Source organism: Callithrix jacchus, chromosome 3, assembly GCF_049354715.1.
Source record: "Callithrix jacchus isolate 240 chromosome 3, calJac240_pri, whole genome shotgun sequence".
Lineage (NCBI taxonomy): Eukaryota > Metazoa > Chordata > Mammalia > Primates > Cebidae > Callithrix > Callithrix jacchus.
The window spans coordinates 128,365,644-128,389,909 of record NC_133504.1 but is presented as its reverse complement, the minus strand read 5'-3'; the positions used below and the strand labels follow the sequence as shown (position 1 = coordinate 128,389,909).

Genomic DNA, 24,266 nt, shown 5'->3' with positions numbered 1-24,266 from the left:
AGGAAGAGGCTACACGAAGTTCTGTTTGTTCAAATTCAAGTAATAAAAACAAAATTTGTTACATACCTAAGGCTTTACTATAGTATGAATCCCATGATTTCCAAAGAGTTTCAAACATGTAGTCCTGTAGATGGTAGGAGATGAAATTTCTTATTCTGTCAGTGAAAGACATTTGATCGGTGAGCTCTGATAAAACCGCAGGAACATAGGAAGGAGGGTATGGTACCTTGCCACAGTGCTTTTCCACTGTTGAGGCTGGAGAAAACCTCAAGGAGTACATAAATGGAATTCCAAGTTTTAAAGCTACTAGATCACCACAAGGAAAAACTGGATCTGACACCAAGACTTCAAACTTGCTTTTTTTAAGCTTTTCCATCAGCTGTTGGTTTTTAAGAACGCCATCACAGATCTCCTGAGATACCATGTGGAAGTCCTTGATTACTTTGGCCATCTCCTGATAGAATCTCCAAATGGTTGAAGGAGATGGTCTATTTTCCAGCCATGTCAAAACAAAGTCCTTGATTACTCCTTCTATTCTTTCTTTGCCAAAGGGCACCTCATATATTTCAAACGTCAGAGATGGGTTAGAGATTGGCGTGATGAAAAGTGCACCAGAGGCAACTAGGACAGTCACATTATGCTCTTTTCTAATGAGCTCATCTATAATTATCTTAACATTTAGCCAATGACTACCTTCCATTGGCCAAATCAAAACATTCCCACCAAGAGTGGTTCCTATGAGACTTATCTGAAGGGAGAACAGCAGAATGTTGTTTAACATGATGTGGCTTGATGCGGAAGATCTGATGAGATGTGAAGCAGATGTTTTTCTCTGCTTTTAAAGAAAAGAAAAAGGAAAGACAAAAATATTTCTCAGTTTTGAGGCAAACCATTAATACCCTTAAAAGTTTTCTTTCTACAAAGTGATATTAGTCATAGTGGCTCTATATTTTAGGGTAATTACAGATTTATGGGTAATGCATCTTACTTCCCAATCTGTCGCTATAGTTTTAGTACTTTAGTTATGATTCCTGCTGACTAATCCTCCTTTTGAACTTAATCCTGCAACCATTTTGTGTGTGTTTCATAATTGCTAAATTTTTAGAAATAAATTGGATAAAGCTACAGTATATCTCAAGTCTACATTCAGGCCTAGGTATTGAAACCTCAGATAGGACCAAAACTCATTCAGAAATTTAAAGATGTTAATACTGTAAGTTTTACAATTTTTAATGCATTAATATAATTCCATTTATCAAAATTAAACATTATAATAGTTAAAATATGATTATTTTAAATAATATTTATAAATATATATTACTATAAATATGTTAAATTCAAATATCTATAAATATAATATGTATAACATGTATTCTTATATTTATTACTACTTTAATAATATGTTTACAAAAATGCTTTATGTTAATCACCAAGAAAATATTATAAATAAATGAATAAGATAAAATATGTGCGAGAGATTATAGGTAATGTTACTAATGAATAGGAGCTATTTAAAGAGAATTACGAATTTAAGCATACTGCTACCAAAAGTGCTGCTCAAAAGCTAGATGGCCTACATGAAAAACAGCTACTTCACATCTAGACTCAGCATTCAATGATTGCTAGCATATATTAAGTCCTTGTTATATGTCAGACATTATGCAAAGTCCAAAGTCTTTAACACTTTAATCTCATTTCTTGCTCATTTTAGAAAAGATCCAATTAGGTAGGTACTATAATCACTCCCACATCAAAGAAAAAGAAACCACTGCCCAGAGATTGAATAACTTGCCAAGTTCCTACAACAAAATAAGAAAACATTACTTATTGGATATAATGAAAATACAATATACACTTCTTGGGTGATGGGTAAAAAGCTCAGATTTCACCACTATACAATGTATCTAAGCAACACAACTGCACTTGAACCCCTAAATCTATAAAAATAAGAATAAATACAAGTTAAGAACTGGTGGTAGCAGTCTTAAGGATCTCTGACTCCCAGAGCCTATTGTATTAACCACTGGGATAGATTGCCCCATCAGAATGTATTGTGTCCCTTTACCAGCTAAGAAATCTGTATGAATAGCAGACTGCCAAAAACATGCTAACACAATACAAAATTGTGTAACGCACATTGGATAATATTGAATCAAATAATTCAATTAAAGTGATCTTCATGAAAATTATATGTTTGTAAGCATGTGTCTGTGAATAAGCTAAGTGATTCTTTTTGTGTTAGTGAAACTTCTGAAATTATAAATTCTATGTTTTTAGTCATATCATAAAATTTTCTCTTCTAAGCTCTCCCATCACCAGAGATAATCTCTATGGAAACATCAACTGTTTCATTGAAACAGTTACTTTTATAAAGTACTTTTCAAAGTTTAACAGAGTGATCATAAAATTCCTTGAATGGATTTCTATTTGAGCCTCTCTGCAGAAGATGTTATGGTGTGCACAAAATTTTTGGTTTGCCGGTGTCAGCCTGGTTCATAGTGACTTGGCAGGAAACTTTAAAAAAATTGTCATTATTGTCACCAGGATGGAAAATTGGTCATGATTCACTGTTGTTATTTTCTTCATTTTATTTATTGTCAAGGAATCAGATCCAGTTTTAGACAACTAAAATATAGGGTACTATTAAGAGAGGGGAAAGCAAGAAACCCGTTAGGCCGATAGAACATGGCAAAATTGTTTCTAACAAAAGGGGAGCCTAAAAACTCAAGCTGCATGAGCTTCAAGCACAGATAAGGAGGCCAGGTCAGCCATAAAACACTCTGGTCTTTTGTAACCAGCAAGTTTCATATAGACACGGTGTGCTTCAGTTAGCATGTTCCTTTCATTTTTTGGACATACTCAGATGAGATAACTTACATAGGGTGGCTTGCATAAGTCATGCCTGCACCTGCACAGATGAGTTACACAGAACCAGACATGTCTGCAATGGAAAATTCCATCTCCTGCCATATGTGCAGTAAGGGAAATAGGGTAATACGGAGTAACTCAGGTTAAAGGCCTGCATGCGCACTAGAGGAAGTGTGTGGAGTTGTCAAAAATTCATATCTTTTGCAAATAAGAAACTGGATTTTTGTGCCAAATGCAAATGAAACACCCCACCCCACTGGATTCTTTATAAAAGCCTTTAATTCAACCAAGAAATGGCAATCCTCACAGCCCCCTTTCTGCTGTGTAGAGCTTTTCTCTTTCACTTGTTAAACTTTCACTCCAATCTCACCCTCGATGTCCACACTCCTTAATTTTATTGTTGCTAAGACAAAGAACTTTAGGTAATACCTCAGACAAGGGGACTGCTCCAGTGACCTAGGCTGCTTCACTATGTGTTTATTGGGTACCTGTTAGTCACATACAGCAGTACTTACTAGGTAGAAGAGGAATCCAAAAGATCTTTCTCATGTTAATTTCATAGTCTGTCAGTGGAATATAAGAAAACTACATACATATTCATGACAAAAATCAGTGTAGCACATTATAGTCAGCATGATAGTTTATAAAAATAATTTAGATTTTAAAATAAATTAGGCCAAAGGATCCTAGGTTAACATTATGCTGCTTAACATTTATTAGAGTTGATTTTCTCATATATAAAATGAAAATTAAAATAACTTGAGCTTGGGAATATAAAGTAATAAGATAAACAACATATCTGTTAATATAGTAAAAATGAATATACAATAAAAACCTTATATTATTATATAATAATACATACTACATATAAGAAAACTATATATTTAAAAAAATACCATTGTAGTTATTAAGTGACAAATATATTACCTGGAGTAAAAGTGATGTTTAAAATGCATTATCTTTTTCATGTAATCCCTTCTCTTTCTCTTCTCTAGAAAAAGTAACAAGGGCCTTCAGATGAAATAACATAGGTGGAGTGTTTTCAGAGATCCATAGAAAACAGCTTTTGGGAGGGATTAAGTGGATTAAGTGTAGGGTGGAGGATAGAAAAGCCTCCATGAAAGGTATGATACTTGATACTCACGTTGGAGTATAGCGTACCTGGATGTGGGTGACAAGCAGTGTGCACAAAGACCATTGGTGTTATGCCACAAATGAACTTTAGCGTTTTTACATGTTTCATTTTTTAATGTTTACAGAGTACATAATAGATGCATAAATTCATGTGATAGTTGTGATGTGCTGATATAGCATAAATACTTCAGAAATATGATCTGTATTAAAAAGTTTCTCAAACTAGTGAGGTTACATTTTAGATTGATTTGTGTTTTTAAATTTAATAGAAAGCTAAATAAAGGTATACTAACAACAAAAGTCTTAAAGAGGTTGTTAGATAAAAATGTTTTGCCTAAATCGAGGGTCTGAATTTGTGTTTGTAATTATTCTGATCTTAAAATCACTGTAAAGCTAATCTGTACTTGGCAGAAATTTTTTTAAAGAAATGCATCGTATCCCAGTAATTTGGGAGGCCGAGGCGGGTGGATCACAAGGTCAAGAGATCGAGACCATCCTGGTCAACATGGCGAAACCCCGTCTCTACTAAAAATACAAAAAATTAGCTGGGCAAAGTGGCGCGTGCCTGTAATCCCAGCTACTCAGGAGGCTGAGGCAGGAGAATCGCCTGAACCCAGGAGGTGGAGGTTGTGGTGAGCCGAGATCGTGCCATTGCACTCCAGCCTGGGTAACAAGAGCGAAACTCCGTCTCAAAAAAAAAAAAAAAAAAAAAAAAAAAAGCATTGTATGCCTCTATCAAAACACCACGATGTGCCCATAAAAATTAAAAATTAAAAATAAACTATGTGTAATATGATTACTATATTTGTGAAAGCTCATGAGTTTAGGGAATAACACTAACATATTTCAGAAGAAGCTAGTATACTGAAACATTTTCATCTTAGACAATGATAATAAAAGGTATACTTTGCTTAATTGTATTACAGCTAGATAGGGATTAGGAATGTGGGGTGACAGTTCAACAATTATCACACTGCCTCTCTAAAAATAATAATTTTGCAGCCAGTGCCAGGGAAAGATAATCTCTTTATGATCCACAGCTGTTAACATTAAAGTGTCAATTGAATGCAGATGCCAGAGACCAGCAACTTCCTGGGCATCTGCATTTAGAGACAAAATGTTGAAGTATGACCATCCAGGGACACTTTACCATAAAAGGGAAGAAAGCTTCAGATAAGCATGTATAGCACTTCCTAAACAGATTGTGATTGCTCACTTCCCAAGGGGAAGAAGGGCACTGCACATGTGGGCAACCAACTCTAAGGGAAGAACCATGGAAAAGAGGCGAGCCTATAAAGTCCTAGGATCAAGGTTAAACAAGTCACTTCAGGTGCCCATTTGAGTCTCTTCTAAGTGAGTTTTCCTTTCTTTCCTGTTTTAAAGTCTTTAAAATAAACTTCCACCCCTGCTCTGAAACTCACTTCAGTCATGCCCCTCAGTCAAATTCTTTCTTCTGAAGAAGTGAGAATTGAAGTTACTGCAGATCTGAAAGGATTTGCCACTGGTAACTCAGAGACCTTCTATTGGTTAACAATTGCACATAAAGGCGTAAACATGGCATTTACATTAACACAATTAATTGTGCTTTCGCAACAATATTTTCTTTAGAAAAACTTTGTCTTTTCTTTTTTTAAAAAATAAAATTGATTTTGCATAAAACTTATTTGACTTACAGCATTATGCTTATTTTACATTTAAAGTAAATAGATTTTAAAATACATAAATATTTAAAAATCAATAAGACAATATTAAGAAAATAAAATACCCACTAAGGATGACATCTTACATTCTCCTATTCGTGTATTGTCTTAAAGACCACAGTGGTTACTTGTGCACCTTATTCTTGTCTTCCCCATGTCAATATAAAGTTTCTTATGTGTTACTTTATGTGTCATCTAATGAAGGAACAAACAACTCTCCACTCACAGGAACAAGAGGCATGAGAAGAACCCCTAAAGAGCCTATGAGTTCACACTTAGACAAAACTCTCAACTTACTGCTCTGTCACACAGTTCCCTCAATATCTGTAAAATTATTCTGAAGTATAAAGTCTGGGAGAAAAATGCCTCAAATTATAAAATAAAACGAGTAACGTGTCCATAGGTAAGCAATGAAACAAACCAAAATGTAAACCAACATTTTAATGATTGATATTTCTTTAAGAAGAAAATAGAAAATAAATTTAAGTATACATTTTATATTAATTATAATGATGTTTTCTAGTTTCTTACCTGAAGTTTCCTGGAGGAACTTTAGCAGCAATCATTTGACATTAGGAAGAGCCTGAATGTAAATAAATCCTTGCTGGGAAAGTGTAATAGTATGAGTAATATGATCTTAAATGGAAAAAAAGATTATGTAAAGTCGTTTACATTTAACATTTTCCACCCATTACACTGTAAACAGATTAGCTTTTGTTAAAGGTATAACCTTCTACTGGTTCCCTAGCAAGTATTTGCTCTGAATTTGGTATTTACTATCATGGTCTCTGTCCCTACGCCAACCAACCAAGTATGTCAGGATGCATTTAAAATAAGTTTGACAATAGTTAGTAATCTCGAGGTTGTTGTTAAGAGGTATGAGCATTAAGATCCTTCAAACTCATAAAACAAACAATTTTTTTTTTAGAAAAAGAAATTTAAACAATTAAAAAATCTTCCTTTTATTTATTTATATATTTATTTTCCTGACTCAAGATGATGAAAGTGGGTGATTTGATTGATCTTTGTCATTAATAAAGAAGATAGTAATTTAGATCATGAAATAAGGTTTTTAGAGCTACACACCTTCATTATGCAGCATCCTTGGGGAAGGAAATTACTGCTATTTCTTTGTGCAAACATTTTGAAGTAGCAAAATATAAGATACCATTTATTTATTTATTTATTTATTTTGGCATAGTGTTTCAAATATGTCACATTTGGCAATAACTAAGTACTGGGACAGAACATCACCATTTGTTATTTTTACTGATAAACAAATGTGGAAATAAATTAATAAGTACAGCATAGTCCTGCAAAGACATACTTTGTATGATAACATTGAAGAGGAAATAAAACAGTGCAGGCTCCACATAGGTCTTTTAGTTCAAGTCAGCTTGGATTGCATATGCCTGACAACAAATATTCATCAATTCATGTAGTGCAAATTCAGTCTGATAAAAGAAAAGTTATATGTGTGTTTCATAGAATGATTTCTCCATTTTGAAGAGCCAATATAATTAACTTCTCAGCTTAAATAGGATGAGTCTTCATGCAAATATTTCAACATAAGCCCTCAAATAAAAATTTTTCTGAGTTTTCACACTTATAATAATATATCTTTTGCCTTCACACTTGGAACACAGCATGGGTGTTAGTTAATTTTTTGGATCCCTGTAGTTTTCAATAAAATCTATTTTATCATACTCTAGTGTCTTTTTATAATTCTAATCACAAATATACACACACACATACACATACACATTCCTCTTAAGCCAAATAATTTCTTTGATAACTAATTAAAAAAAATTTTTTTTCTGTTTGGTTCTCTGTACTGTAAAATTTATATTAAATATATTAACTATAATATATAAGATTGTTTTATTGTCCAAGATTTTTACTTGCTGCAAGTGGTTAAATTTCTATCTATGGCAGAATGAGCTGAGCCAGTAACTTTGAAAATATTAAACAGAGTGATTCCCAACTTGACAAAAGAGAGACTCAAAATAAGAAAAATGTATAATGAACATTGGGCACAGTAGGCCGGAAGACTCCCTATGATTCCAATACATTTCTAGATGTAAAAGGGCACTGTTATTCTATTCATTCTCCCGGGAAGAATAACAGGCACACACCTGATTAACTCAACAAGAAAATAGTTTAAGTTGATGAAATTTTTTTAGAAATGATTCATTTTACCCAATTCAATAACAGCAATTTTCACCACTTATAATTAATTTTAAACACTGGATAAAGTATCATCAACTTCAAGGTTAACAAACAAGCTTCTTTGTAAAACAACATTTCATACTATGTGTGATATTATTTTTTATCAATGTTTAATAAGCATTTTGAAAAATTCATAGCAAATATTTTCTTTTTATTTTAATTTCTGAGTTATTTTTTTCTATGTGTATCAGTTGCTTATTGCTGTGAAAAAAGTCACTTCAAATTTAGTAGCTTCAACCAACAATCATTTTATTAGCTACCAATTTTTTGGGTAAGCAGTGCGTACTGGGCTCAGTTGGGCAGTTCTGTTGATTTTCCTGTGTATACCTCATGAAGCAAAAGTCATCCTGGTGGCTCTATGTGGTGGTTAATTTTTGTGTCAACTTGGTTGGATGGTAATTTTGTGTCAACTATGGTGCCCAGATATTTGGTCAAACATCATTCTAAATCTTTCTGTCTAGGTGTTTTGGGAATGAAATATTTCACTGAATTACTCTTCACAATGTGGGTAGGTCTCATCCAGTTGGTTGAAGGCTTTTAAAGAACAAAAAATTGACATTACACTAAGTAAGAAGGAATTCTGCCATCAGAATGCTTTTGGACTCAAATTGCAGCTCTTCCCTGAGTCTCAAGACTGCTGACCTACCTTACAGATTTTGGACTTACTAAGCTTCCAGAATTATATGAAGCATTTCCTTAAAATAAATGTCTATCTTTCTCTCTGTTTCTATACACACACACACACACATACACACGCACACACACACATCCTGTTGGTTCTCATTCTCTGGAGAACCCTAACACACTCAACTCAGACAGATTGTCTAAGATGGCTTTGCATAAGATGTGGATGTCAGCTGCTGCCCTCACTCTCTTGAAACAATGTTCTTAGACTCTCGTGTAAAGAACCTCCATCTACCTTTACCCTGGTATTGTCCCAAAAAAGTGAATATAATACCTGCAACTTTTCTTAAGGATTATGCTTTGAAGTCATATTTTACTTCTGTAGAGTTCTAGTAGATCAAACAGGTAATCTGGCCAAGCCTAGAGTCATAGTGGGAGAATTTTGAGGGCCATATGGCAAACAGCCCACCACACAATACATTCTCAAATAGCTTCTCAAATTTAACGTTCTTGTGAATGATTCTCTCTTCCTGTGATTAATTTTACACACATTACTTACTTCAATATAAATTTTTATCTCTTTGCATTTTTGGCTTTTTTATAATTTAATATTTATGGTGCACTTACAATGTGCCATGTGTTATTCTAAGTATTTTATGTACATTTACTAATTTAATTCTTACAACAACCCGTAGGTGATATTTTCAGATGAAAATGCCAAGGCCTAGAAGGCTTATGTAAATTGCTCAGTATCACTCAGAAACTTAATGTCACAACCAGTACTTAAGTGTACACCATCTGACTGCAGAATATGCATGGATAGTCATAATGTTATTAAAAGATCATTTGTGATGACAGGGATCATGGCAGGACTAGACTGCAGTTCTGGACAGAGCAAGATACAGAGGCTTGCACTGTGAATTTAAGCTCCAGATCAACTGCAAGAACAAACCGGCAATCCTAAGAGAACCAACAGATCCTCTGAAGGAAGCAAACTGTTCCTGCAGGACCCTGGAGACACCCCAAATACTGTGAGTACCTCAACTGCAGAAGTTGGAAAGGGAGACCCTCCTCTCCCAAACACACACCCCCACTGGAGAAGTTGAAGGTCTTCCTGTGGAAGAAGTTTCCAACTTTACCTGGATCTAAGTAAAGTTAGAGAGCTGAGCCTAGCAAAATACAGGGGTAGAGGAAGCAGCAGAAAGGCCCTGGGAGCTCCCTGAGTCCCCAAGCAGCCCATTCCTGCCTGACACCACAGGGAGCCAATGAGAGGGTGGCCAGAGGAGTAGGGGGTAAAATCCACAGGGAAAAGGAATTCTCTAGCTCAACTTTGTAACAATTTGAATGGAGCGAGAAGCCACCTGGCCAATACTTGGGGGTGGGTGTGAAGCAGACTTGGCAGGAAGTGGGAGAAACTAAAGCTCTTTTCTTTTGCAGCTGGCAGGGAGAAAGCCTCAGGCAAGTTTTCAAGCCTATCTCGCCCTCTGCCTACAAACAGACTCAAGGTTGTTGGGGGGGACACGGTGGGAGTGAGACTGGCCCTTCAGTTTACTTGGGACCTCTGTGAGGCCTGTGACTGCTGTCTTTCCCCCACTTGCCTGACAACCTTCATGATTCAGCAGAGACTGCCATAATCTTCCTAGGTACACAACTCCAGTGACCTGGGAGTCTCACTCACGTCTCCCACAGCAGCTTCAGCAAGACCTCCCCAAAGAGAGTCAGAGCTCAGGCATGCCTATCTCCATACCCAACTGATGGACCTTTCCTATCCACCCTGGTAGCAGAAGACAAAGGCATTTAATCTTGGGAGTTCTGGCGTCCTACCCACTACAGGTACCTCTCCACACTACTACCACTGATGCTTTCTGGAATCTGCCACCTCCTGGCAGGAGGCCAAGCAGCACAAAAATAGATTATTAAACCACCAAAGCTAAGGACCCTCACAGAGTTCTTTATACCTTCTGCCACCTCCAATGGAACAGGTGCTGGTATACACAGTTGAGAGACTCATAGATGGTTCACATCATAGGACTCTGTTTAGACAACCCCCAGTACCTGCCCAGAACTGGGTAGACTCACTGGGTGGCTAGACTCAGAAGAGAGACAATAATCATTGCAGTTGGGCTCACAGGAAGCCACATCCACAGGAAAAGGGGGAGTACTACATTATGGAAACACCTCATAGGACAAAAAAAAAATCTGAACAATAATCTTCAGCCCTAGACCTTCCCTCTGACAAAGCCTGCACAAATGAGATGGAACCAGAAAACTAACCCTGGTAATATGACAAAACAAGGCTCTTCAACACCCCCCAAAACTCACACTAGCTCACCAACAATGGATCCAAACCAAGAAGAAATCCCTGATTTACCTGAAAAAGAATTCAGGAGGTTAGTTATTAAGCTAATCAGGGAGGCACCAGAGAAAGGTGAAGCACAATGCAAGGAAATAAAAAAAAAAAAAGAGAGAGAGAGGGAGATACAAGAAGTGAAGGGATAAATATTTAAGAAAATAGATAGCTTAAAGGAAAAGCAATCAAAAATTCAGGAAACTTTGGGCACACTTTAGAAATGTGAAATGCTCTGGAAAGTCTCAGCAATAGAACTGAACAAGTAGAAGAAAGAAATTCAGAGCTCAAAGATAAGGTCTTTGAATTAATTCAATCCAACAAAGACAAAGAAAAACAAATAAGAAAATATGAACAAAGCCTTCAAGAAGTCTGGGATTAGGTTAAGCAACTGAACTTAAGACTGTTGATGTTCCTGGGGAAGAAGACAATTCTAAAAGCTTGGAAAGATATTTTGGGGAATAATCGAGGAAAACTTTGCTGGCCTTGCTAGAGACCTAGATATGCAAATAAAAAGGAGCACAAAGGACATTTGGGAAATTTATCACAAAAAATTCTTCACCTACATATGTTCTCATCAGGTTATCCAAATTTAAGATGAAGGAAAGAATCTTAAGAGCTGTGAGACAGAACCACCAGGTAACCTATAAAGAAAACATTTCCAGTTAATAGCAGATTTCTCAGTAGAAACCCTACAAACTAGAAAGGATGGAGCCCTATCTTCAGCCTCCTCAAACAAAACAATTATCAGCTAATAATTTTGTATCCAGCAAAACTAAACATCATATATGAAAGATTCAATTGTTTTCAGACAAACAAATCATGAGAGAATTTGCCGTTATCAAGCCACTACAAGAACAGCTGAAAGGAGCTCTAAATCTTGAAACAAATCCTGAAATCACATCAAAACAGAATCTCTTTAAAGCATAAATCATACAGGACCTATAAAACAAAAATACAAGTTTAAAAGCAAAAATAAAAAACAAGAATAACCAAAGTATACAGACAACAAAGAGCATGATGAATGCAATGGTACCTCACATTTCAAAACTTACATTGACTGTAAATGGCCTAAATACTCCAATTAAAAGATACAGAACCTTATAATAGATAAGAATTCACCAACCATCTTCTGCCTTCAGAAGACTCACCTAACTCATAAGGACTCACATAAACTTAAAGTAAAGGAGTTAAAAAAGATATTTTATGCAAATGGACACCAAAAGTGAGCAGGATAGCTATTCTTATATCAGAAGAAAAGCAAACAAACAAACTTTAAAGCAACAGAATTTAAGAGACAAAGAGGGTCATTATATAATGATAAAAGGCCTTGTCCAACAGAAAAATATTATAATCCTAAACGTATATGCACTTAATACTGGAACTCCAAAATTTATAAAACAATTACTAATAAACCTAAGAAATATGATAGACAGGAACACAATCATAGTGAGGGACTTCAATACCCCAGTGACAGTACTAGACAGGTCATCAAGACAGAAAGTCACCAAAGAAACAATGGATTTAAACTATACCTTGGAACAAATGGACTCAACAGATATATACAAAACATTTCATCTAACAACTGGAGAATGAATCTTTTATTCAACAGAACATGGAACTTTCTCCAAGATGGACAATATCATAGGCCATAAAACTAGCCTCAATAAATTTAAGAAAGTTAAAATTATATCTTGCATTCTCTCAGAGCACAATGGAATAATACTGGAAATCAACTCCAAAAGGAACCTTCAAAACAATGCAAATACATGGAAATTAAATAACCTCCTCCTGAATGAGCGTAGGGTGAAAAACAAAATCAAAATGGAAATTAAATATTATTCAAACTGAATGACAATAATGACACAACGTATCAAACCTCTGGAGTACAGCTAAGGCACTGCTAAGTGGAAAGTTCATAGCCCTAAATGTCTACATCAAAAAGTATAAAATAGCATAAACAGACAATCTAAGGTCACACCTAAAGCAACTAGAAAAACAAGAACAAAGCAAACTCAAACCCAGCAGAAGAAAGGAAATAACCAAGATCAGGGCAGAGCTAAATGAAATTGAAACAAACAAACAAACAAAATACAAAAGATAAATGAAAGAAAAAGCTGGCTCTTTGAAAAGATGAATAAAATTGATTGACCATTAGCAAGATTAATGGACAAAAGATGGGGGAAATTCAAAAAACCTCACTAAGAAATGAAACAGGAGTAGTTACAACTGACACCATTGAAATACAAAAGATCATTCAAGGCTACTATGAACACCTTTAAACACATAAACTAGAAAACCTAGAAAAGATGAATACATTCCCAGAAAATACAATCCTCCCAGCTTTAATCAGGAAGAATTAGATACCCTGAACAGAAGAATAACAAGCAGTGAAAATGAAATGGCAATTAAAAATTACCAACAAAAAAAATGTTCAGAACCATACAGATTCACAGCAGAATTCTATGAGATAGTCAAAGAAAAATTGATATCAATCCACTTGACACTATTGCACAAGTTAGAAAAAAAAGGAACCCTCCCTAGTTCATTCTAAGAAGCCAGCATCACCATAATGCCCAAAGTAGGAAAGGACACAACTAAAAAAGAAAAGTACAAACCAATATTCTTGATGAACATAGGTGCTAAAATCCTCTGCAAAATACTAGTTAACTGAATCCAACAATACATCAAAAAGATAATGCACCATGATCAAGTAGGTGTCATACAGGGATGCAGGGATGGCTTAACATAAACAAATCAATAAATGATCCACCACATAAACAGAATTAAAAACAAAATTCATATGACCATCTCACTAGATGCAAAAATAGCATTCAACAATATCCAGCATTACTTTATGATTAAAACTCAGAGCAAAACTGGCATACAAGGGATATACCTTAATGTAATAAAAGCCACCCATGGCAAACCCACAGCCAACATAATACTGGATGGGGAAAAGTTAAAAACATTTCCTCTGAGAATAGGAACAAGACAAGGATGCCCATTCTCACCACTCCTCTTTAACATAGCATTTGAAGTCCTAGCCACAGCAATTAGACAAGAGAAAGAAATAAAGGGCATCCAAATTGGCAAAGAGGAGGTCAAACTGTATCTATTTACTGATGATACGATTGCTTGCTTTGAAAATCCTAAGGACCCCTCCAGAAAGCTGCTAGAACTAATACATAATTTACCAAAGTTTCTGGATACAAGGTCAAAATACACAAATCAGTAGCTTTTCTATACACCAACAACAATTAAGTAAAAAATCAAATCAAGAACTCAATCTCTTTTAAAATAAATGCAACAAATAAAATAAAATACTTAGGAATATACCTAACAAAAGAATGAAAACACTTCTACAAAGAAAACTGCAAAACACTGCTGAAAGAAATCATAGATGACACAAAAAATAGAAACACATCCCATGTTCATGGATGAGTAGAATCAATACTGTGAAAATGACCATCCTTCCAAAAACAATCTACAAATTCAGTGAAAGCCCCATCAAAATACCACCATCATTCTTCACAGAGTTAGAAATAACCGATTCTAAACTCCATATGGCACCAAAAAGGAGCCCACATAGCCAAAGCAAGACTAAGCACAAAGAACAAATCTAGAGGCATCACACTACCTGATTTTACTATAAGGCCATAGTCATGAAAACAGCATGGTACTGTTATAAAAATCGGCACATAGACCAATGGAACAGAATAGTGAATCCAGAAATAAGCTTAAATACAGCCAACTAATCTTCAACAAAGCAAACAAAAACATAAAGTGGGGAAGGGATTCCCTTTTCAACAAATGGTGCTGGGATAACTGGCTAGCCACATGTAGGAGAATGAAACTGGATTATCATCTCTTACCTTATACAAAAATCAACTCATGATGGATTAAGGACTTAAACCTAAGACCTGAAGCTATACAAAGTCTAGAAGATAACATTTGAAAAAACTGTCCCAGATACTGGCTTAGGCAAGGATTTCATGACCAAAATCTCAAAAGCAAATGCAACAAAAACAAAGATAAATAGCTGGGGCCTATTAAACTAAAGAACTTTTGATTGGCAAAAGATACGGTCAGCCGAGTAAACAGACAAGCCACAGAGTGGGAGAAAATCTTCACAATGTTTACATCTGACAAAGGACAAACATGCAGAATCTACAATGAACTCAAATCAGTAAGAAGAAAACAATCTCATAAAAAAGACAATTCTCAAAAGAATGCATACGAAAGACCAAAAAACATATGAAAAAATGCTAACATCACTAATGATCAGGGAAATGCAAATCAAAACCACAGTGTGATACCACCTCACTCACATAAGAATGACCATAATAAAAAAATCAAAAAACAATAGAGGTTGGTGTGGATGCAGTGAACAGGAAACACTTCTACACTGCTGGTAGGAATGTAACCTAGTACAGTCACTATGGAAAACAGTGTGAAGATTCCCTAAAAAGCTAAAGGTAGAACTACACTTTGATCCAGAAATCCCATTATGGGGTACCTACTCCGAGAAAAATAAGTCATTATTAGAAAAAGATACTTACAAATGCATGCTTACAGCAGCACAATTTACAGTTGCAAAATCGTGGAACCACCCAAATGCCCATGAGTCAATGGAGGGATAAAGAAACCTTGATACACACAAACGTGTGTGTGTGTGTGTGTGTGTGTGTGTGTGTGTGTGTAAGTATGTATATATACATACATAGATACATATATACACATGTACATACATATATGTGTATACATATGTATATATATGTATACATGTGGAATATTATGCATATGTATGATGGAACGCTATGCAGCCATAAAAAGGAATGAACTAACAGCATTTGCAGTGACCTGGATGAGACTGGAGACTATTATTCTAAGTGAAGTAACTAAAAAATGGAAAACCAAACATTGTATGTTCTCACTGATATGCGGGAACTAAGCTGTGAAGATGCAAAGGCATAAGAATGATGCAATGGACTTTGGGAACTTGGTGGTAAGAGTGGAAATGGGGGTGAGGGATAAAAGACTACAAATATGGTTCAGTGTATACTGCTTGGGTGATGGGTGCACCAAAATCCCACAAATCACCACTAAAGAACTTACTCATGTGACCAAATACCACCTGTATTCCAATAACTAATGGAAAAACAAAATTAAATTTACAAAAAGGAGTTTGAGTCCAGCCTGGCCAACATGGTGAAACCCTGTCTCTAACAAAAATACAGAAATTAGCTGGGTATGGTGGCCTGTGCCTATAATCCCAGCCACTCAGGAGGCTGAGGTGAGGAAGATCATTTGAACTGGGGAGGCAGAGGTTGTGGTGAGCCGAGATTGTGCCACTGCCCTCCAGCCTGAGTGACAGAAAAAGACTGTGTCTCAAAAAATAAAAATTAAAAAGTTAATAAATAAATAAAGGCTGGGTAGAAAAGCAAGGTATTTCATAGAAAGTATTTTATTATCATAATAATATGGTTTTCTATGTTTAAGATCTACTTATTATACTATTTGTACAAGTAGCAAAGTCCTTCTTTTTTTTCTCTCCACGTGAATGTACATGAATATACAAAGCGACTGATGGCCACACTGCTTGCCCTACCCCACATCAGGGTTAGCAGGAAGTTGTGGCTGATGAGCAGCTCCAGAAGCAGTGGTGGTTCCTATTCTCCAGCTCCAGCACTCTCATCAATCATCTTCTTGTTAATTTCTTTTCTGTCAAAGTAAACCAAGAGGACATTAAAATAGCACATTCTCCTTGGGACACCTACTCAGTCAAGATCACGTCTTCTGTCAGCAGGTGTTAGTTTCTAGAGATCATGATGTAGGATGTGATTAGAAATTGTCATGGAAAACCATGCTTTAACTAATTCATTAAATTAGTGTCATCACTTTGAAACACAAAACATCATTTCTAAAAACTTCATCTTGTTTATGCCCTGTGAATTTTAAATGCAATCATAGATATTGTTCTCATTGTCAGAATAAAATAAGATTTATCTAGACTCCATGGCTGATAAATAGCAGAAGTGTGAATTGTCTGCATACGCTTTTCCCACATGGTGTTAACACATTTATCTCACCCATCTTTTCTAGTAAAAATTATTAAATAAAATACAATATATTTCAAAAAGAATATAAAACAAATTATAATAAAGTGAGATATAGTGAAGGAATGGTTTATTGATAGAAAATCTAATAAAATTTAAATGTTAATAGAACTAAGGATAAATTCATGTAATTCTTTATGGAAAAAGATAGTTGGCAATATTTGACATAATTCTGGTTGATATATTAAGTAAAAAAATATTTTCTCAACATGGCAAATAAACCAGCCACTTAATTTATGAGAAAATTTTAGAGTCATTTCTACTAAATTTTAAATTAAGACATGAAGGAGCTTATCTTTACTACAATTAAACATGTGTTTAGAGCTATAGACAAAAAAAGTTAGACAAAAGAAGACAATCAGTTATGTCAAAAATAGAGAGGGAGAGGTAATCTGTCTTTAGTTACAGTTCATATGGAGGAATATTTTGGAAACGGTTATAAAGTTCGAGAGAGTATATAGAGGAAAATAATGACTTAAAGTTTAAATTGAGACGTGTAGAATTTTATACAATAAGAACAATAAACTGTTCATAATAATAAGAAAAATAAAGTAACTAAGCATAAATTTAACAAAACATATATAAAACCTACATGAATAACAGTTTAAAACATTTTAGAAATACATAAAAGTAGTCACTTTTTATTAAATCAGTAAGTTTCTTCCAATCTTTTTTAAATTCTAATTTTCTCTTCTTTTCCATTTTCAGTCTCTGTACTTTGAGCACTCAAAGAATATTGCTTATAATGTAATTTATCCATATTTGAAGATATGCAACCATGCAATATGGCAAAGAAAAAATAAAAACTAAGGGTGACATTTATATCTGTACTTATTTCAGCATAGCTGGAAAAAATCCCTGTTTATCAGGTGACATTTTTATATTCTACTTACCCAATATATGAGGTCTTAGAACTTTGTCAATTTCTATAAAATATCAAATAAGGGGAAAGCTACAGCTCAGAACAACAATCTTTTTTCAGTTAATCTGCCTTCTCATATGAAAAAAATAACAAGGAAATGTTTTTCTCTTTTTCTTAGGAAATTCTAGCTGATTTTATATCTAGTAAATTAAGCTTTGTTATTTGTTATCCTTATCTCCTCTAGAAACCACCATGCAAATATCAAACCATGCAATAACAGAAAAAAAAAAAAAACAAAAAAAACCCCACAACTATTGGGTTCTCTGTTTTTTTCTAAGGCATTAAATGATGTATTCATTTAACTATATTTTACAAGAAGTGGAGCAAGATGGTGGAATAGAAAGCTTGATCTCTCTCTTTCTACCCCTCACAAAGACACCAAGTTAACAAATACCTACACAGAAAAAAAAAATCTTCATAAGAAACAAAAATCAGGTGATCATTCATAATACCTGCTTTTAACTTTATATCACTCACTGAAAGAAGCACTGAAGAAATTAAAAAAAATAAAACAGTTCTGAATCACAGATGCTACCCCTCCTCACTCCTCCACAGCAGCAGTGTGGTTTGGAGACCATTTCTGGGCATTGGAGGAGGAGAACATAGCAAGAGTGAAGCATTGAACTCAAAGTAGAAAGCAAACGCAGCCCAAACACAGCTGATACCCAGCCACAGAGGGAGCATTTTAACCAGTCCTAGTCAGAGGTGAACCACCCGTTCCAGAGATCAGAACTTGAGTGCCTGTGAACCTCACCACGGAGGACTACAGTGCTCTGTGTCTCCAAGTAAACTTGAATGGCGTTCTAGGCCATGAGGATTGCAACACTTATGTGAGTCCTAGTGTAGAAACATGCCCATAGACAGTAGACTGGAAGTTATGTGACGTACTGAGACACAAGATAGGACGTCCAAGGTAGTGCTGGCCTCACTACTTCCTAACCCCATGCTGTACAGTTTATGGCTCCAAAAGAGACCCCTTCCTTGCACTTGAGAGTAGAGAGAAGGGGGGTACCATTTTGTCTTGAATCTAGGATACCATCTCAGAATAGGGCACCAGTCAAAGTCTTGAAGACCCTGATCCAGGATCTAGCTACCAGATGACATTTCTAGACACACCCTGGACCAGGAAGGAAACTTTGCCTTGATGGGAAGGACCCAGTCCTGGCAACATTCATCACCTGCTAACTGAAGAGCCCTTGGGCCCTGAATAACAAGCAGTGATACTCAGGTACTACATGCAGAGCCATGGAAGAGACATGGTAGCTTCAGGTGAGACTGAACACATTATCAGCTTCATTGGATATGGTTCAGAACTTCTCCTGTTTGAGAAAAGCAGAGGGAAGTTTGAAGGGGACTTCATCCTGCACTTTAGGTACCAGCATGACCACAGGGGTGTAGAGAACCAGTGGGCTCTTGGGGTCCCTGTTTCCAGAACTTGACTCTTGGATGGCATTTCTGGACCTTCCCTAGGCTCGAGGGAAACCAGCTTCCCTAAGGGTTGAGTTCCAGGCAAGGTAGCATTCACAAGCTGACTGAAAAGACCTTAGGTTGGCTGGGAACCACAGCTCAGTGTTCCAAACAAGCCTGGGCAACATGGAGAAAACCCCAACTTTACTAAACATACAAAAAAATTAGCCTGGTGTGGTGACGTGTGCTTTGAGATGGGAAAATTGCTTGAGCCTGCGAGGCAGAGATGTGCCACTCTAGCCTGGATGACTGAGTGAGACTTTGTCTTAAAAAAGAAAGAAAGAGAGAAAGAAGGAAAATAAAGAAGGAAGGAAGGAAGGAAGGAAGGGAGGAAGGGAAGGAGGGAGGGAGGGAGGGAGGGAGGGAGGGAGGGAAGGAAGGAAGGAAGGAAGGAAGGAAGGAAGGAAGGAAGGAAGGAAGGAAGGAAGGAAGGAAGGCAAAAGAAAGAAAAGAAGAAAAAAAGAGAGACAGAAAGAGACAGAGAGAACTTGGGCCTTAAGAGAACATCAGTGGTAGTGTGGCAGTACTTCATGTGGCCTGAGGTGGAGGTGGCTATGGGGTGAGGCTCCTCTGCCTTTGAAAGGTGAAGGAAGAGTGAAAGGAACTGAGTCTTGTGTTCCGAGTGCCAGCTTGGTCACAATATGCAATATACAATGTAATGCCATATAGACGTCTAAGATTTTTTGTTCTAATCTCTGATTCCCGGACAGCACTTCTAGACCAACCTTGAAGGGAAAAACACAGGCCTGGATGGCTTTTTCACCTGCCGATTGAGCTTTCAGGGCCTTAAACAAATATATAGGTGCCAGGGAGTTGTTTCAGCAGGACTTAGGTGAGACCCAGAGCTGTCTTGGCTTCATGTATGACTCAGCACAGTCATAGTATTGGTGTCCACCTAGTTCCTATGTCATTCCTCTCCCAGCTTTAGGTGGCTCAGACCAGAGATAGAGAGAGACTGCATGTTTGAGAGAAAGAAAGGGAAGGAAATAAGAGTCTCTGCTTGGTAAATCAGAGAATTCATTCAAATCTTGTTCAAGGCAATAAAGGCAATACCTCTGTGAGTCTGCAAGAACCACTGGGCTTACAGTGCTCCCTGAAGAAGATACAGCTGAAATAGCAAAAGATTTTTTAAATCAGTACACTTAGAAATGTATTAGAATTCACCTAGATATTTTTGTGCTTTTTAAATCTGTTCTCATGTGATAATATCTTTTTTCAAACTTTAGTAGAATTTCCCAACTATATTAATTAATTTCAGTTTCTGGAATTTCTGATTCTATTTAATTTGATGTCCCAAAAATATTTTCAAGTGAAATACAACCAGTTCTGTCAACCTAGATACACAACACACACATACACACACACACACACATTTTCCAACAGACCCATTTCTCTGTGGAATGATAATTTCTCATAGAATTATTAAGATTATACAACATAAATGCAAACTATCTATATAAAAATCTGCAATCAAGTTATTCTGCAATTTGAATCTATTTAGATCCCTAATTGAATGACTGAAAAAAAATAAATTCTTAAGGCTTGAAAATTTTTCTCTTATTTAATCTCAAATGTAAATAATTTCCAAACAGTGTATTAAAACACAGTAACACTAGGAGTACAATATCTAGTTATAATTTGGTTGTTATTGTTATTGTCTTAGCTTTGTTACTTCCTCAGGAAACTAGGTATTGAACATTTTCAGACGAGACAATAGCATTTTCCAGTTTTATTTTAAAACCTAGTTATATTTTAATTCAATGATCATGAAAATTCTGTCAGACAACACTGGATATTTAGATTTTAATGGAAATAGTTTTAGAAATTATAATATCCTGTACAGAATAAAAATGATGTCATTTTACTGTTTAAGATTATTTTAAACCTGTTAATGAAGACTATATGTTGCTAATAAAATCTGCTTAAACTTTTAATGTATTTACTTCGCTATTTTAACTTATAAATAGCACTAGCTGTCACCTGAAAAAGTCTTTCTTGATAAATATAAAAAAAACCTAGTGCTTGGGGAATAACCACAGAATTTTCTCATAAACATTTTGTGTGTGTTCATCTTGGTTTTGGATATATATATTTAGACAAACTTTCTTATTTTGGCATCAACAAAATTATTAAATTTCCAATCATTTGGATCTATCATATTTATTCAGCGCTGTCGACCATCATCCACATGAGGGCAGCACATCCTAACGCTTGGTAATCTATTTGAAGACGAAGTCTTGAATGAGATCTAGCTTTAACCTAAGGCTTCACATTGAGCAACTGTCAAAGGATGCACATTTTTATATTAGAGTTTTGAAAGTGCTTTTACACATAGTTTCATGTTGAGCCCTAGCAAAAATTCTCTTATCTTTATTTTACAGATGAAGAAATCAAAATCAATAAAGTTGAGAATTTCCTGGCAACTGGAAACTAGAATTATATTCCATTTTCACCAATTACATATTTCTTATTCACTTCCATATTAACTACAAAACAGTAGTAAAAAAAAAAAGCATAGACAGAAACTTAAGCAAATTGACTCCACTGTCATTAATTAGAGATGCTACATACACAGAAAGTAATTTCAAGTGGGAAAGTGAAACCTAAAGACTTTTCCAAAAAAATAAAAATCTTCGGGAAAGAAATTTCAGTGTCAGTTTCATATTTGTGTAGTAATGACACGCTAAAATCCTAGCTAACTGGAGGTTTTACAGCTTGCACTTTTCCATTTAGTATTTCCCTTAAAGAACTGTTGCATATTCTAGTTAGAAAAAAATATTAGTTTTAATTATTATAGTTACATAATAGTTGCACATATTTGTGGGGGACATGTTATTTTGGATGCAAGTATCAAGTGTATAATAATCAAATAAGGATAATTGAGTTGTCCATCACCTCTAGCATTTATGTTTTCTTGTGTTGGCAGAATTTTAGTTTCACTCTTTTAATTCTTTTAGAATATACAATAACTTACTGTTTACTATGGTCATCTTATTGATCTACCAAATACTGGATATTATTCATTCTAACTTTATTTTTGTAGCCATTAATGATACCCTTTTATATCCCCCATTCTCACTACACTTTCCATCCTCTGGTGACCATCCTTCTACTCTACAGCTCCATGAGTTAATTTTTGTTTTTAGCTCCAACATGAGAGTGAAAACATGCAGTATTTTTCTTTCTGTGCTTGGCTTATTTAATTTAACCTAATTGGAGGACACTCCAGATCTACCCATGTTGTTGCAAATGATAGGATTTCATTATTTTTATGGCTGAATAATAAGTCATTGTGTATTATGTACCAGAATTTTCTTATCCATTTGAGCTCCTTATAGATTCTGCTTATCAATGCCTTGTCAGATGGGCACTTGGCAGATATTTTCTCCCATTTTATAGGCTGTTTCTTCACTTTATTGATTGTTTACTTCTCTGTACAGAAGCTTTTTAGGTTGATGTAATTTTTTTGTCCACTGTTGCTTTGGTTGCCTGCTTTGTTTGAGGTCTTACTCAAGAAATCTTTGACCAGAAGTCTATCCTCGAGTGTTTCCTCAATGTTTTTTTTCAGTAGTTTCATGGCTCGAGGCATTAAATTTAAATACTTAATCCATCTTATTTTAATTTTTGTATGTGGTGAGAGATAAGAGTCTAGTGTCATTTTTCGGCAATATAGATACCCAGTTTTCCAAGCACCATTCATTGAAAAGGCTGTCAATTCTACAATGTACATAGAAGTTAAACAACTTGCTCCTGAATGACTCTTGGATGAACAGTGAAATTCAGAAAAAAATTTTAAAAATACTTTGAAATTATAAAAATAGAGACACTACATCCCTCAAAACTCTGTTTTAGCAAAGTCAGTGTTAAGAAGAAAGTTTATAGTGCTAAATACCTTCATCCAGAATTTAGAAAAATCTCAAATAAACAATCTAACTCTGAATCTAAAGAAATAGAAAAGAAAAAAAAAAGAACAAATTTACCCGAAAGCTAGCAGAAGAAAAGAAATGATAAAAGTTAGAGAAGAACTGAAAATTTTGAGACATAAAAATCTATACAAAATATCAATAAAACTAAGTGTTGATTATTTGAAACAATAAACAAGATTAATAGACTACTGACTAGATTAATTTAAAAAAGAGAATATCAAAATAAACACATTTAGAAATGTCATAGATGACATAACAACTGATTCTACAGAAATAGAAAAGATACTCAGAAAATACTATGACTGAGTTGATTTAAATAACTCAGCTTTGAGCTCTGAGATTCTTTCCTTAGCTTGATCTATTCTGCTGTTAATCATTTTATTGTATTATGAAATTACTGGAAATTTTTTAGCTCTAGAAGTTTAGTTTTGCTTCTTCATAAAATGACTTTTTTTCTTCAGCTTTTGAATCATTTTGCCAGGTTTCTCAGATTGCTTGGATTAGGTTTCAACTTTCTTCTGAATCTTGATGAGTTTTTTGCCGTCCAGATTGTAAATTCTACTTCTATCATTTCAGTCATTGCAGACTACATAAGAACCAGTGCTAGGAAGCTATTGGACTTCAATTGAAGGAAAGGGGACCTTCTGGTCTATTGAATTGCCAACAGTTTTGCGCTGATTACTTCTTAACTGAGAGGGTTGGTGTCCCTTTAACTGTGATATAAGTTGAGTAGAGTCAGTTGGCTTCGTTTCTAGATGTTTTCAAAGGTACAAGGCTAAGTATCAGGTTTTTATTTGCAGTTGAATCATTGCCCTTGGTTTCATATCAGGGGGTATATTAGTAAAATATCTTTGATGTTATACTTTGGGCTGTAATTCAGAAAATGGTGCTTAAGAGTAATGGGCAGCAGATAAGTTCTTACTTAGCCAC

The 24,266-nt window shown here is 35.2% G+C and overlaps 1 protein-coding gene across 5 annotated transcripts in view; it reads right to left on the bottom strand.

The window, feature by feature from the left end:
• Positions 1-6,333, bottom strand: part of UGT2A1 (UDP glucuronosyltransferase family 2 member A1 complex locus) — a 47,560-nt gene extending 41,227 nt beyond the window's left edge. The window contains exons 1-2 of one of the 5 annotated variants that reach the window (XM_035293622.3): positions 6,234-6,333; positions 67-835 (exon numbers count right to left, since the gene is read on the bottom strand). In XM_035293622.3, coding sequence (XP_035149513.1) covers positions 67-781 — 715 coding nt within the window. In that variant the 5' untranslated portion in view covers positions 782-835; positions 6,234-6,333. Of the gene's footprint in view, positions 1-66; positions 836-3,795; positions 3,854-6,233 lie in introns of those variants that run through there. The other 4 variants (XM_035293618.3, XM_035293619.3, XM_035293620.3 and 1 more) reach the window with 4 other exon arrangements.
• Between the last annotated feature and the right edge of the window lie 17,933 nt (positions 6,334-24,266).